Raw genomic sequence first — 14,053 nt, 5'->3', positions numbered from 1 at the left:
GGTTTGTTTCAACTTAAAAAAAAATATGGCTGGGAAGTTGGTACAATGTATTTCAATTACAGCAGTAAAATATAAATATTAATATGTGATACAAGTTCATGATCTTGAGAATTTTTGATAACACAACTCTCAGAAATATGAAGGTCTTTGGTTGAAGACTACCCAGGTTAGTTTTAGTAGATTTATTAAATATTAAATATTACTTAAATATAGTAGTGAAATTTACTCACTCTATTTTAATGTAAGGTAATTTTTTAATGTAAAGGATAGCATCCATATAAATAACTACTTAGAAAACTAGAGGCATACTCTGTACAGTTTTATAACTTAAATAAATGTTTATGGATGAGCAGTAGAGGCTGTTATTGCAAACTTTCAGGTTCTTTTAGGAAGTTTTAAGTTAGCAAAATATTGGTATAAAGTGAATCTCTACTTTTAATATTAACATTCAAGCTCCTTCTTTATACTTTTTATACCTTTAAAACAAGGCTTTAATTTTAAAGAAAAAAAAACTATATATCATATACTAGATGGTATTTAACTCTTAATTTTAACGCCAAATATTTGAAACCACAACCAATATTATGGGAATCTCAGGAATTTGTGCAGTTGCTGTTATGGATTCTTTTCTCCCACAAGAATAGACTTGGGTAAACCAGAAATCAAATCATCAACCCAAGGAGATGATTATTAACAGAATATCGGAAGTTAATTTGTAAGATAATCCATATCTGTATACAGGACAGTAGGGCTTATATAGAAGCAATGTTATTCATGGCTTCTAGTGTTGCACATAATTTTCAAAAACCTATCTAGCCATTATAAAGTGCTTGGTGACCCAAGTGAATTATTATTCATGCAGGTTTATGGACAAATTTGCAATTGTGATATGTAATTAAAAAGTGAAAGTAAGAGAAGTTTTAAATTCAGAATGTTTGTATCAGAAGAGTTTTCATTACGTCTTCATCTCATAAAAAGAAAGTTCTAGTGATTTTATTTTTCTAAGTTAAAGCATAAACATAACTATTTATTGGCTACAGTGAAGAAAAAAAAAGTGTAAATAGATTTTACAATAGTAGCTTATACTCTGACTAGCACCTACTCCCAGAACACACACTCGGGCTCCCGTTTTCTCAGTAACAGTGCTTTCACATGCATCAGGGAAAGAACGTCTCCTCTCAGCAGGTCATGAGAAGCACATAACATGTCTACAAGTCCTGAATTCTAATGTCTTCTTTTTTAGTGGAATTGTTTTATTTTAAATACAAAGGCTAGCCACCACAGAAAAGGAAAAAGGAAACATAATCCTTAATTTTCTACCTTATCAAAGATGAAGATGATCATAGTTTATTCTCTTTGAAATTTTTAATTTGCCTTACACGCAGAGCCCCTGTTTGTGTTAACACCATTGTACACACAAACCAGTGTACAGACCCTCCAGGAAGTTCGTCTGGGAGGTCACATGACACTTGCCCAGTAGGTCATATGATCCTGGAGCAATGATGTATGTGGCATCCTCACCTTGGTGGACAGCCAGTTTCCGAGAGTGTCTTTGATATTTGAACTTGAATATGAAGATGTTGCTTACTAATTCTAGCCCTGGCTTAGATTGTCTGTGGCTCTTCCAGTTGTCCTGGAAAAATCAAAATATTTTTTCCTACCTCTGAGGTATTGGCAAGTTAGGAATCACAAAACACTTTGATGACAGGCCACAAGGCAATGTAGCATTATAGTTAAAAGGCAGGTTTTGGAAACAGACCTAGGTTTATACCACTTCACTGACATTTATTTATTGTGTCCTTGGGCAAGGTAGTTCTCTCTCCAGTCTTCAGTTTCTTCATCTGTAAAATGAGCATAATATAATGGTTATGTCATAAGATTGATGTCAGGATTAAGTGAACTAATACCTGCATATATAATAATAAACACCCAATATATCGTAGTTATTCTTTCCTGTATGTATGTACAAGGGTTTACCAATGGAAAACTGTCATTTTTGTTCATAAATGCAATTAATCGGGCCTCAGTATCCATATAAAAGAGTAGCCTAACTACCTCAAAATATTCTAGGAGATTTAACTGCTAAAACACTAAAGCTGTTTTCCATTCTGTGGCTTTACATGTCTGTATTCTTTAAACAGTTCCAAAGGATGGCCTCAAAAGCCAGGCTGCATTTGAAGAAATGAGGACAAATTATATCAAAGAACTGAGGAAGATGGTAACTAAATGTCCCAACAATTCTGGGCAGAGCTGGCAGAGGTTCTACCAACTGACCAAGCTTCTGGACTCCATGCATGACGTAAGTGGAGCCCCTCAGTACCTGTTATTTGAAGGGTCAGCAACCACACACTGTTGAGCAAACAAGGCTGGAATGGTGATCACGTTCTCGGGTTTTGGGAAGAATAGGGGTTACGTTACCCAGTGAGAGGCAGCAAAAGTTAAAAACTGATCACAGATTTTTCTTCAGTTAGTATTTTAAGAAGGAACAAGCCTCATTTAGAACAAAGGGTGTAGCTCTTTTCCCTTCAAAGCAGAATTACAGAATTCATGCCAGAGTGGCGAAACCCCCTGTGCCCTTGACCAGGGAAGGCCTTCAGATTTGCTACAGGTGTCAGATTGAGTTTCACATTTTTGCTTGCAATTTAGGAAATGTTTTGTTAATAAAAATGTTTGCTTTAATGTTACATAAATAGTGTCCATCTCCTACAACTGTTAATCTAATAGCCCAGTCTTTCAAAAACATTATTAATGGTTTAGGGCCAGTTTGAATCATCTCAATCATTGCCAAATTTTGAACCCTATATTCATTATTTTTCATAAGAGTCACCTTTCTTGTTTTATGTAAATACAGAAAATAGATTCTGATCTTGTTTCTAATTTAATTAATTATAGCTGTAGTCCAGGTGCTTGTTAGCAGTTTCTACTAAATATTGATTTGGATAACTTACTTTGTTATGTCATTTAAAATATGCTTCTTAATTCACTTTGCAAGCACTTTCTCCAATTCTGGCTCAAAGAAAGTTGTACGTATTCATGCTAATTTAGTTTTCTGTATTTGTGGGGTTTCCTTACTTTCTTTTGGAGAATTTATTGCCCGACTTCAGCCTTTATGATCTCTATGAGAAATTCTTTTTCAAATATTTCTCTGTTAAAAAAAATTTGTTTACAGGCTTAGTGACCAATATTATAATAGTGTTACTATATAAATAATGGTTCATTCTTTAGAAGTTTGTTTATGCCAGTGGAATGCTATCTCCATGTGAGGCTAATGACAGAGTTGATTGATAAAAGTGTCACTTTTCCAGTATTTTACACAGAAGACCCTGAGCATATCACATTGACCTTTTGCTTTCTCTGAACTTTGCATATCATAAGAATCAAATTCCAGCAAGGCAAGTTCAGTAGTTGATAGTTATCATTGGCGTAAAGAACATGGTTTAATGGAAAATCTTAGGAATAAGAGATAATGGCAAACAAGGCTCAGAAACAGAGCCAACAGTTCTCTGCAAGATGCACACAAAAGGAAATAGAGGAAACCAGAAGTCTTCCCACTTGTTTTGTGTTGAAACCACAGATCATCTACACAAGGACACCGGCAGATTTAGTTTCTTCTGCTGATTTTGCTGAAACTCTTTAGTAGAGCCCAGAATGGGGTTTTCTGGTTCTTTTTAAGTGAATTCTCTTATTTGTGCAAATTCAAGGGGAGGCACAAGCGTAATATCAAAACTAGTATGTAACTGTAGTCACAACACATACAGATGATACAATTCAAAGTAATTTGCATGTACTGAGACCAACAAAGCAGTTAAAGCTTCCAGAATCTATGTGCCTAAAGCAGAGTAGCATAGTGAAACACTCAGACCCTACCCAGTGCTAGTTTACTTCCAGTGACAGTACAGTGTTTGGCACAAGGTAGGAACTCAATGAATCATTGTTGAATGGCTGTATCACACATACTGATTTTCTGCAAAATTCTCTAGGAGCAATCATTGCCCTTTTTTTTTTTTGGTGTTTTTTTTTTAATCAAGGTATAATTGATATGCAATAAATTGAACATGTTTAAAGTATCTAATTTGATAAGATTTGACATATGTATACAACCACGAAAACAGCACCACAATCAAGATGGCAAACTTATCCATTACCCCCAAAAGTTTCCTCCTGCCCCTTTCTTTTAACCTACCTCCTGCTCCCCCATTGCTTTCTGTCAATATAGGTTAGCTTGCCTTTTCTTGAGTTTCATATAAATGGAATCATGCAGCATATACTCTTTTTTGGGGGATGTAGGGGGTCCGGTTTCCTTAGCATAATTATTTTGAGATTCAGCCATGCTAATACATATATCAATAGTTCATTCCTTTGTATTGCTGAGGTATATTCCACAGTTTATCCAGTTACCTCCTGATGGGTTGTCTCCAGTTTGGGGGCTGTTTTAGTTTCCTGGTTGCCAAAACAAATACCGTACAATGGGTTGGCTTGACAACAGGAATTTATTAGCTTATGGTTTCAGAGGTTAGAAGTTTTGCTTCCTCCTGGGGTTGGTATCTTCTGGCTGGCCAGAAGTCTTTGGCATTCCTAGGCTTTTCCATCATGTGGCTGCACACGTGCACTTTCTTCTTTTTCTTCTGGGTTCTGTTGACTTCTAGCTTCTGACTGCCCACCCCCCACCCCTGCCCCCATAGCTTTCTTTCCTTTTTCCAATTTCCGTTGCTTATTAGGACTTTAGCCATATGTATTAAGGCCCACTCTTACACAGTTTAGGCACAACTTAACAAATAACATCTTCAAAGGTCCTATTTACAAATAGGTTCATACCCACAGGACCAGGAGTTTGGAACCTGAACATGCCTTTTGTGGGAGATGTGACTCAGTCCCCAACTCAGGATATTACAAATAAAGCTGCACTTAATATTTGTATACAGTTCTTTGTATGGACATTTCCTTTCTTTTTCCCTTGGCTGAATACCTAGTAATGAAAAGCCTGGGTCATATGATAGGTGTATTTTTACTTTATAAAGAAACTGCCAAACTGTTTTGCAAAGTGGTTGTACAATTTTACATCCCCAGCAGAAGTGTATGAGAGTCCATGTTCTTCTATGTCCTTACCAACACTTAGTATGATTAGTCTTTTTAGTTTTCTCCTTTCTAGTAGCTGTGGGGTGGTATCTCACTGGGGTTTTAATTTGCATTTCCCTAATGACTAATGATGTTGAGCATCTTTTCATGTGCTTATATACAAAAAACACATGTATCTTTAGTAAAGTATCTGTTCTACTCTTTGCACATTTTTAAAAATTGGATTGTTTGCTTTCTGATTGTTGAGCTTTGAGAGTTCTTTATATATTCTAAACACCAGTCCTTTATCAGATACATGATTTGAAAATATTTTCTCCCAGTCTGTGGCTTATCTTTTCATTCTCTTCACAGTGTCTTTAGAAGAGCAGTTTTTAATTTAATGAAATCCAACTGATCATCTTTTTCTTTTATGGATCATGTTTTTAGTGTTGTATCTAAGAAAAGTTTGCCTAAAGGACAATGTCACAAAAGATTTTCTTCTGTGATTTCTAATAGAAGTTTTTTAGGTTTAGGCTTTACATTTAGCTCAAGATACTTTTTGAGTTAATGTTTGTACATGGTATAAGGTATGGATAAAGCTTCATTTTGTTGCATATAGATATCCACCTGTTCTGGCATCATTTGTTTAAAAGACTATATTTCCTTTCTCCACTAAATTGTCTTTGCTACTTTGTCAAAAATCACTTGTCATTCTTCAAACAGATAATTCGTGTATTACTCTTTTTTCCTGATCAATCTAGATAGAAGTTTACGAATTTTATTTATCTTTGCTTTTGATTTCATTGATTCTATTTAAAAATTGTTTTCCTGTCTTCTGTTTCATTAATTTCCACCTCAATCATCATTATTTCCTTGCTTCTGCTGACTTTGGGTTTCATGTGCACTTTCTTTTCTCATTACTTTAAGATGGTGGCTGAGATCATTTATTTGGGACTTTTCTGCTATTCTGTTATACACATTTAGTGCTAAAAATATTCTCCTAAAAACCGCTTTAATAGCATCCAACAAGTATGATATTGTTTTCCTTTTCATTAATCTCAAAATACATTCTTATATCCTTTTTATTTCCTCTTTGACATATTATTTAGAAGGATATTCTTTAGTTTCCAAATATTTGTGGATTTCTAGATATCTTTCTGTTATGATTTCTAATTTAATTCCATTGTGGTCAGAGAACATACCTCATTTGTTTTGAATCATTTTAAGTTATTGAGACTTGATTTATAACCCAGAATATGGTATATCTTGGTTTCTGTAGGCACTTGAAAAGAATGGTTATTCTGCTGTTTGGGGGTAGAGTATTCAAAAAAGATCAATTAGGCCAAGTGGTTGATAGTGTTGTCCACATCTTCCATATGCTTATTTCTTTTCTGTCTACTTATTCTATCAAATATTGAGAGACAGCTATTGAAGTTTCCTCCTGTATTTATGTATCTATTTCTCCTTGAAGCGCTATCAGGTTTTGCATCATTTATTGTGAAGTTCGCTTTAGGTAAATAAAGGTTGGCAATTGTTATGTCTCTTGATGAACTGATTCCTTTACCGTTATGAAATGATGTTCTTTATGCCTGGTAATGTTCTTTGCTCTGAAGTCTGCTTTGTCTGTTATTAATACAGCCATTCCAGCTTTCTTTTGACTAGTGCTAGAATGGAATATCTTTCTCCATAGTTTCAGTTTTAACCTACTTTTGTTTTTATATGTAAAGTTCATTTCTCATAGGCAATATATAATTGGGTCTTGCTTTTTTTTATCCAATCTGACAGTTGTTGCCTTTTAATTGGGGTGTTTAGACAGTTTAAATACAATGTGATTATTGATATGGTTAGATTTAAGTCTTGCTAAATATATTTTCTGTCTGTTCTTTGTTCCCCAATTCTTGTTTTTCTGCCTTCTTTTGGATTAGGTATTGTTTAAGATTTGACTTTATCTTCTTTCTTGGCTTATTAGCTATAACTCTTAACTTGCTTTTTTATGTTGCTTTAGCATCTATAGTATATAGTGTATAGTAGAATATATAGTTTATAGTATAGATTGTAGTATACAGCATGGTATTTAGATTTATAACAGTCCATCTTCAAGTGATATTATACCACTTTACATATTGTGTAAGAACTTGACAAAAGTATGTATTTCTCCCCTTCTGCCTTTATGCTATTTTTGTCAAACATGTAACTGTTAAAAATTCCACAGTGCATTATTTTTATTTAAATAGTCATTAATCTTTTGAAGGATTTAAATAATATGTATCATTAAATTATATGTAAATATTGCATAATAAATTATATATAATGTTTAATATATAATAATATCTATAATAAGTGGTGCTTGTATGCAAGTGTATATATCCCTTCATCCATCTCATTTCTGGTGCTTCTCAACTGGCATCATTTTTCTTCTTCCTGAAGGACTTCCTTTAACATTTTTTATAGTGCAGGTTTGCTAGTGATGAATTCTTTCAGCTATTCTAATATCTAAAAACATCTTTATTTTACTTTCATTTTTGAAAGATATTTCTACCAGATATAAAATTGTAGGTTGGCACTTTTATTCTTTAAGAACTTTAAAGCTGTCTTCTCTCTTGCATTAATTCCAACAAGAAATTTGCTGTCATCCTCATCTTTGTTCCTCAGTAAGTGATGTGTCTTTTTTCTCTATCTACTTTTAATATTTTATTTTCTTCATTGCTGGTTTTGAGCAATTTGATTATGATGCACTTTGGTATAGTTACCTTTTTGATGTAGTCCCTATGCTTAGAGGATAATCTTGGATCTGTGAGTTTATCGAATTTGGAAGACTTCTAGCCATTATTTCTTCATATATTTTTTCTGCCTCCCCCTCTATTTGGGGACACTAATTATACGTATATTATAACATATGAAGTTGCCCCACAGCTTACTAATGCCCTTCTCACTTTAAATTTTTTTCTTTGTTTCATTTTGTATAGTTTCTATTGCTATGTCTTCAAGTTCAGTATTCTTTTTTTTCTGCAATTTTCAATATGTTGTTGATTTCATCCAGTATATTTTTAATCTAGGAATTCCAGTTTCATATCTAGAAGTTCAGTTGAGATATTTTTGTATCTTCCATGTCTCTATTAGCTTTTTTTTTTTTTTGCCTTTGTTACGTTTAACGGAAGCATATTACAGTGTTACTGTTGACCATAGACTGCAGTTTGCTTTGATTATGTTTTTCCCCAATACCATCCCCTTTCCAACACTGCATGGTTGACATTTATTTTTTCTCCCACATGCAAGAACAGTTTTATATTTGTACTTCACAAACCTTGACCACGCCAGTTTCTGCTAAGTTAAACAGTCCCAGTCTTTATCTTCTATCTTTACCTCAGGTGTCATTCATGCCCCCAGCCCATCTCTTTCAGCTTTACTCATGGACATCTTTGTTCAGTGTAGTTACAATACTGTGCTACCACCACACAGAATTATACTATCTATTTCTGGATCTATACAGTCAATCCTGTTGAATATTCCATAGTCCTTCAGCATCAAATGCCCGACCTCTACCCTCTATCTCCTGGTAACCTGTGTTATCAGCTTTTAACTCACCAAGTTTGCTTATTTATCTAAGTTCATATTAGTGAGATCATACAGTATTTGTCTTTTTGTTTCTTGCTAACTTCACTCGACGTGATGTTCTCAAGGTTCATCCACATTATTATATGTTCCATGTCTTTATTCTGTCTTAACAGCTGCATATGTTCCATCATGTGTGTGTACCACAGTGTGTTTATCCATTCATCCACTGATTGACATTTCAGCTGTTTCCATCTCTTTGCTATTGTGAATAATGCTGCAATAAACATCGGTGTACAAATGTCCATTTGTGTCTTCACTTTCAGTTCCTCTGAGTATATACCTAGTAATAGAATAGCTGGGCCATACGGCAAATCTGTACTTTGCTTTCTGAGGAATTGCCACACTGTCTTCCAGAGTGGTTGCACCATTCTGCATTCCCAAGAACAGTGAATAAGTGTGTCTCTTTCTCCATATCCTCTCCAGCATTTGTAATTTTCTGTTTTTGTTGTTGTTGTTTTTGTTTTTGTGGTTTTTTTTTTTTTTTGGATAATGGCCATTCTGGTAGGTGTGAGATGATACCTCATCGTGATTTTGATTTGCATTTCCCTAATTTTGAAGTTAGGCATTTTTTCATATGTTTTTGAGCCATTTGTATTTCCTCTTCAGAAAAGTGTCTGTCCATGTCTTTTGCCCATTTTTCAATGGGATTGTTTATCTTTCTGTTGGAGTTGTAGGATTGCTTTATATATTCAGGATATTAAACCCTTACCTGGTACGTGGTTTCCAAATATTGTCTCCCATTGTGTAGGCTGCCTTTTAAACTTTCTGACAAAGTCCTTTGATGTACAAAAGTGTTTAATTTAGAGGGGATCCCATTTGTCTGTTTGTTCTTTGGTTGCTTGCGCTTTGGTCATAAGGTCTAGGAAACCACCCCCAATCACAAGATCTTTAAGAAATTTCCCTACATTTTCTTCTAAGAGTCTTGTGGTATTAGCGCTAATGTTTACGTCTTTGATCCATTTTGAGTTAATTTTTGTATAAGGTGTGAGATAGGGGTCCTCTTTCATTCTTTTGGAAATGGATATCCAGTTCTCCAAACACCATTTATTGAAGAGGCTGCTCTGTCCCAATTGCTTTGTCTTGACTGCCTTATCAAAGATCAGTTGTCTGCAGGTGTGAGACTATTTCTGAACACTCAATTCGATTCCAATGGTTGGTATATCTGTCCTTATGCCACTACCATGCTGTTTTCACCACTGTAGCTTTGTAATATGCTTCAAAGTCAGGTAGTGTGAGGCCTCCCCCTTTGTTCCTCTTTCTCAAGATATTTTTGGCTATTCAGGGCACCTTGCCTTTCCAAATGAATTTGGTTATTGGTTTTCCTATTTCTTCAAAGTAAGTTGTTGAGATTTTAATTGGTATTGCATTGAATCGATAAATCAGTTTAGGTAGAACTGATATCTTAATTATATTTAGTCTTCCAATCCATGAACACAGTATGTTCTTCCATTTTTTTAGGTCTTGTTCGATTTCTTTTAGAAGTTTCCTACAGTTTTCTTTGTATAGGTCTTTTGTGGCCTTCATTAAGTTTAATCCTCAATACTTGATTCTTTTGGTTGCTATTGTAAATGGGATTTTTTTCTTGATTTCCTCCTCTTGTTGCATATTACAAGAATACTACAGATTTTTGTGTGTTGATCTTGTAGCCTGCCACTTTGCTGTATTCATTGATTAGTTCTAATAGCTTTGCTGTAGATTTTTCTGGGTTTTCTACATATAGAATCATGTCATCTGCAAAGAGGGAAAGTTTTACTTCCTCTCTAATTTGGATACCTTTTATTTTTTTTCTTGCCTAATTGCTCTAGCTAGAACTTCCAGCACCATGTTGAATAACAGTGGTGACAGTGGGCATCCCTGTCTTATTCCTGATCTTAGAGGGAAAGCTTTCAGTCTCTCCCCATTGAATACGATGTTACCTGTGGGTTTTTCATATATTGCCTTTATCATATTGAGAAAATTCCCTTCTATTCCTATCCTTTGTAGTGTTTTCATCAAGAAAGGAAGTTGAGTTTTGTCAAATACCTTTTCTGCATTGATTGAGATGATCATGTGGTCCTTCTGCATTGATTTATTGATGTGATGTGTTACATTAATTGATTTTCTTGTGTTGAACCAGCCTAGCATACCTGGAATAAACCCCACCTAGTTGTGTTGTATAATTCTTTTAACATGCTGCTGGATTCAAATTGTGAGTATTTTGTTGAGGATATTTGTGTCTGTGTTTATTAAAGAGATTGGTCTATAATTTTCTTTCTTTGTAGTGTCTTTGTCTGACTTTGGTATTAGGGTGATGTTGGCTTCATAGAATGAGTTTGTTAGCTTTCCCTCCTCTTCAATTTTTTTGCAGCGTTTGAGCAGGACTGGTACTAATTCTTTCTCGAATACTTGGTAGAACTCACATGTGAAGCCATCTGCTCCTGGGCTTTTATTTTTGGAGAACTTTTTGATGACTGACTCAATCTCTTTACTTGTGATTGGTTTGTTGAGGTAGTCTGTTTCTTCTTGAGTCAGTGTTGGTTGTTTATGCTTTTCTAGAAGGTTGTCCATTTCATGTAAGTTTGTCTAGTTTATTAGCATATAGTTCCTCATAGTATCATCTCATTATCTCCTTTATTTCTTCCAGGTCAGTAGTTATGTTTTCTTTCCCATTTCTGATTACATTTATTTGCATCCACTCTCTTTTTTATTGTTGTTAGCCTAGCTAGGGGTCCATCAATTTTGTTGATTTTCTCAAAGAACCAGCTTCTGGTTTTGTTGTTCTGTTGTTTTCTGTTTTCAGTTTCATTTCTTTCTGCTCTACTCTTTGTTATTTCTTCCCTTCTGTTTGCTTTGGAGTTAGTTTGCTGTTCTTTCTCTAGTTCTGCCTGGTGAGCAGTTAATTCCTCAATTTTTGCTCTCTCTTCTCTTTTAATATAGGCATTTAGGGTAATAAATTTCCCCCAGCACCGCCTTTGCTGTATCCCATAAGTTTTGCTGTGTTGTGTTTTCATTGTCATTTGCCTTGACATATTTACTAATTCATCTTGTAATTTCTTCTTTTACCCACTGGTTTTCTACAAGTGTGTTGTTAGTCTCCATGTATTTGTGAATTTTGCAGTCTTCTGGCAGTTATTTATTTCCAACTTCATTCCATTATGATCAAGAAAGTGTTTTGTATAATATCAAGAGTTTTAAATTTGTGGAGACTTGCTTTATGACCCAACATGTGGTCTATCTTAGAGAATGTTCCATGAGCACTTGAGAAAAATGTGTATCCTGCTGTTGTAGGGTATAGTGTTCTATAAATCTCTGTCAAGTCTAGTTCATTTATCATATAATTTAACATCTCCTTATTGATCCTCTGTCTAGATGTTCTATCCATTGATGCAAGTGGTGTATTGAAGTCTCCAACTCTTATTGTAGAGTAATCTACTTCTCCTTTCAGTGTTCTCAGTGTTTGCCTCATGAATTTTGGGGCACTCTGGCTTGATGCATAAATATTTATGACTGTTATGTTTTCTTGATGAATTGTCCCTTTATTAATATATAATGTCCTTCTTTGTCTCTTTTAATTGTTTTACTTTTGAAGTCTACTTTGTCTGATATTAATATAGCTACTCCCGCTTTTTTCTGCTTGTTGTTTGCATGAAATATCTTTTCCCAACCTTTCACTTTCAGCCTATTTTTGTCCTTGTGTCTAAAGTGAGTTTCTTATAGACAGCATATAGGTGGGTCCTGTTTTTTAATCCATTCTGCCAGTCTGTGTCTTTTTATTGGGGAGTTTAAATCTTTAACATGTAGTGTTATTACTGTAAGGACAGTACTTTCTTTTACATTTTGTCTTTTGGGTTTTATATGCCATGTCTTATTTTCTCCACTCTCTCCTTTTACCATTCCTGAAAATCTTCATTTCTACACTCTTCTCCAAACTTCTATCTCCTGTCTTTTCCTATCAGCCTGTAGCATTCCCTTTAGTATGTCTTGTAGTGCCAGTCTCTTATTCACAAACTTTCTCAGTGTCTGTCTAAAAATATTTTAATCTTTTTTTTTGTTTTTGTTTTAAGAATGTTTGGGATGATTTTTTTTTATTGAGATTTTTCACATACCATACAATTATCCAAAGATCCAAAGTGTATAATCAGTTGCCCATGGTATCATCATACAGCTTAGCATCAATCAATACAATTAATTTGTTTTTCAATTTTTGGGACATTTTCATTACTCCAGAAAAGAAATAAAGACAAAAAAAGGAAACTCAAATCCTCCCCTTCCCCCAACCACCCACCCTCCATTATTGATTCATAGTTTTGGTATAGTACAGTTGTTACTGTTGATGAAAGAATGTTAAACTACTACTAACTGTAGTATGTAGTTTCCAATAGGTATATATTTTTTCCTATATGCCTCTCTATTATTAACTTCTAGTTATAGTGTCATCCATTTGTTCTAGTTCATGAGAGAGATTTCTAGTATTTGTACACTTAATCACGGACATTGTCCACCACAGGATTCACTGTTTTATACATTCCCATTTTTTAACCTCCAACTTTCGTTCTGGTGACATACATGACTCTGAGCTTCCCCTTTCCACCACATTCACACACCATTCAGCACTGTGTTATTCTCACAATGTGCTACTGTCACCTCTGTCCATTTTCAAATGTTTAAGTTCACCCTAGTTGAACATTCTGCTCATAATAAGCAACCGGTACCCATTCTTTAGCCTTGTTCTATATCCTGGTAACTTACATTTCATGTCTGTAAGTTTACATATTGTAATTAGTTCATATCAGTGAGACCCTGCAATATTTGTCCTTAGGTGTCTGACTTATTTCACTCAATATAGTGCCCTCAAGGTTTCTTCATCAACCCATTTTTAAGACGGTTTTGTTCACACGTCATACATTCCATCCTAAGTAAACAATCAATGGTTCCCTATATAGTCACGTATTTACGTAGGAAGCAACAAAAGGAAAGATAGCATTAAACTAAAGTAGAATAAAGAGTCAGACAACATCACCAAAGCCAAGAGTCCCATACCCTTCCCCTATGTACCCCCCCCCATATGCATTTAGCTTTGGTATATTGCCTTTGTTATTACAGTCTCTAGTTTGAATTGATTGTATTTTCCCCCCAATCCACCCTATTTTTAACACCTTGCAATGTTGACATTCATTTGTTCTACATCATGTGAAAATCTATTTGTACCTTTTATCACAATCATTGAGCACCCTAGGTTTCACTGAGTTACACAGTCCCAGTCTTTATCTTTGCTATTTCGTTCTGGTGTCCCACATGCTCCTAACCCTCTTCTTTCAACCATACTCATAGTCATCTTTGTTCAGTGTACTTACATTGCTGTGCTACTATCTCCCAGAATTGTTTTCCAAACCTCTCTCTCCTG

The 14,053-nt window shown here is 34.7% G+C and overlaps 1 protein-coding gene across 4 annotated transcripts in view; it reads left to right on the top strand.

Moving 5' to 3' along the window:
- The window catches only part of NR3C2 (nuclear receptor subfamily 3 group C member 2), a 437,426-nt gene that overhangs the window by 399,079 nt on the left and 24,294 nt on the right, over nt 1-14,053 (top strand). For all 4 annotated transcript variants that reach the window (XM_037830778.1, XM_037830780.1, XM_037830779.1 and 1 more), the window contains exon 8: nt 2,142-2,299. In XM_037830778.1, the coding sequence (XP_037686706.1) occupies nt 2,142-2,299 (158 nt within the window). The remainder of the gene's footprint in view (nt 1-2,141; nt 2,300-14,053) is intronic.

The sequence above is a fragment of the Choloepus didactylus genome, chromosome 3 (genome assembly GCF_015220235.1).
Source record: "Choloepus didactylus isolate mChoDid1 chromosome 3, mChoDid1.pri, whole genome shotgun sequence".
NCBI classification, from domain to species: domain Eukaryota; kingdom Metazoa; phylum Chordata; class Mammalia; order Pilosa; family Megalonychidae; genus Choloepus; species Choloepus didactylus.
Note: the sequence above shows the minus strand (reverse complement) of the source record. Positions and strands in the feature narration are given on the sequence as shown.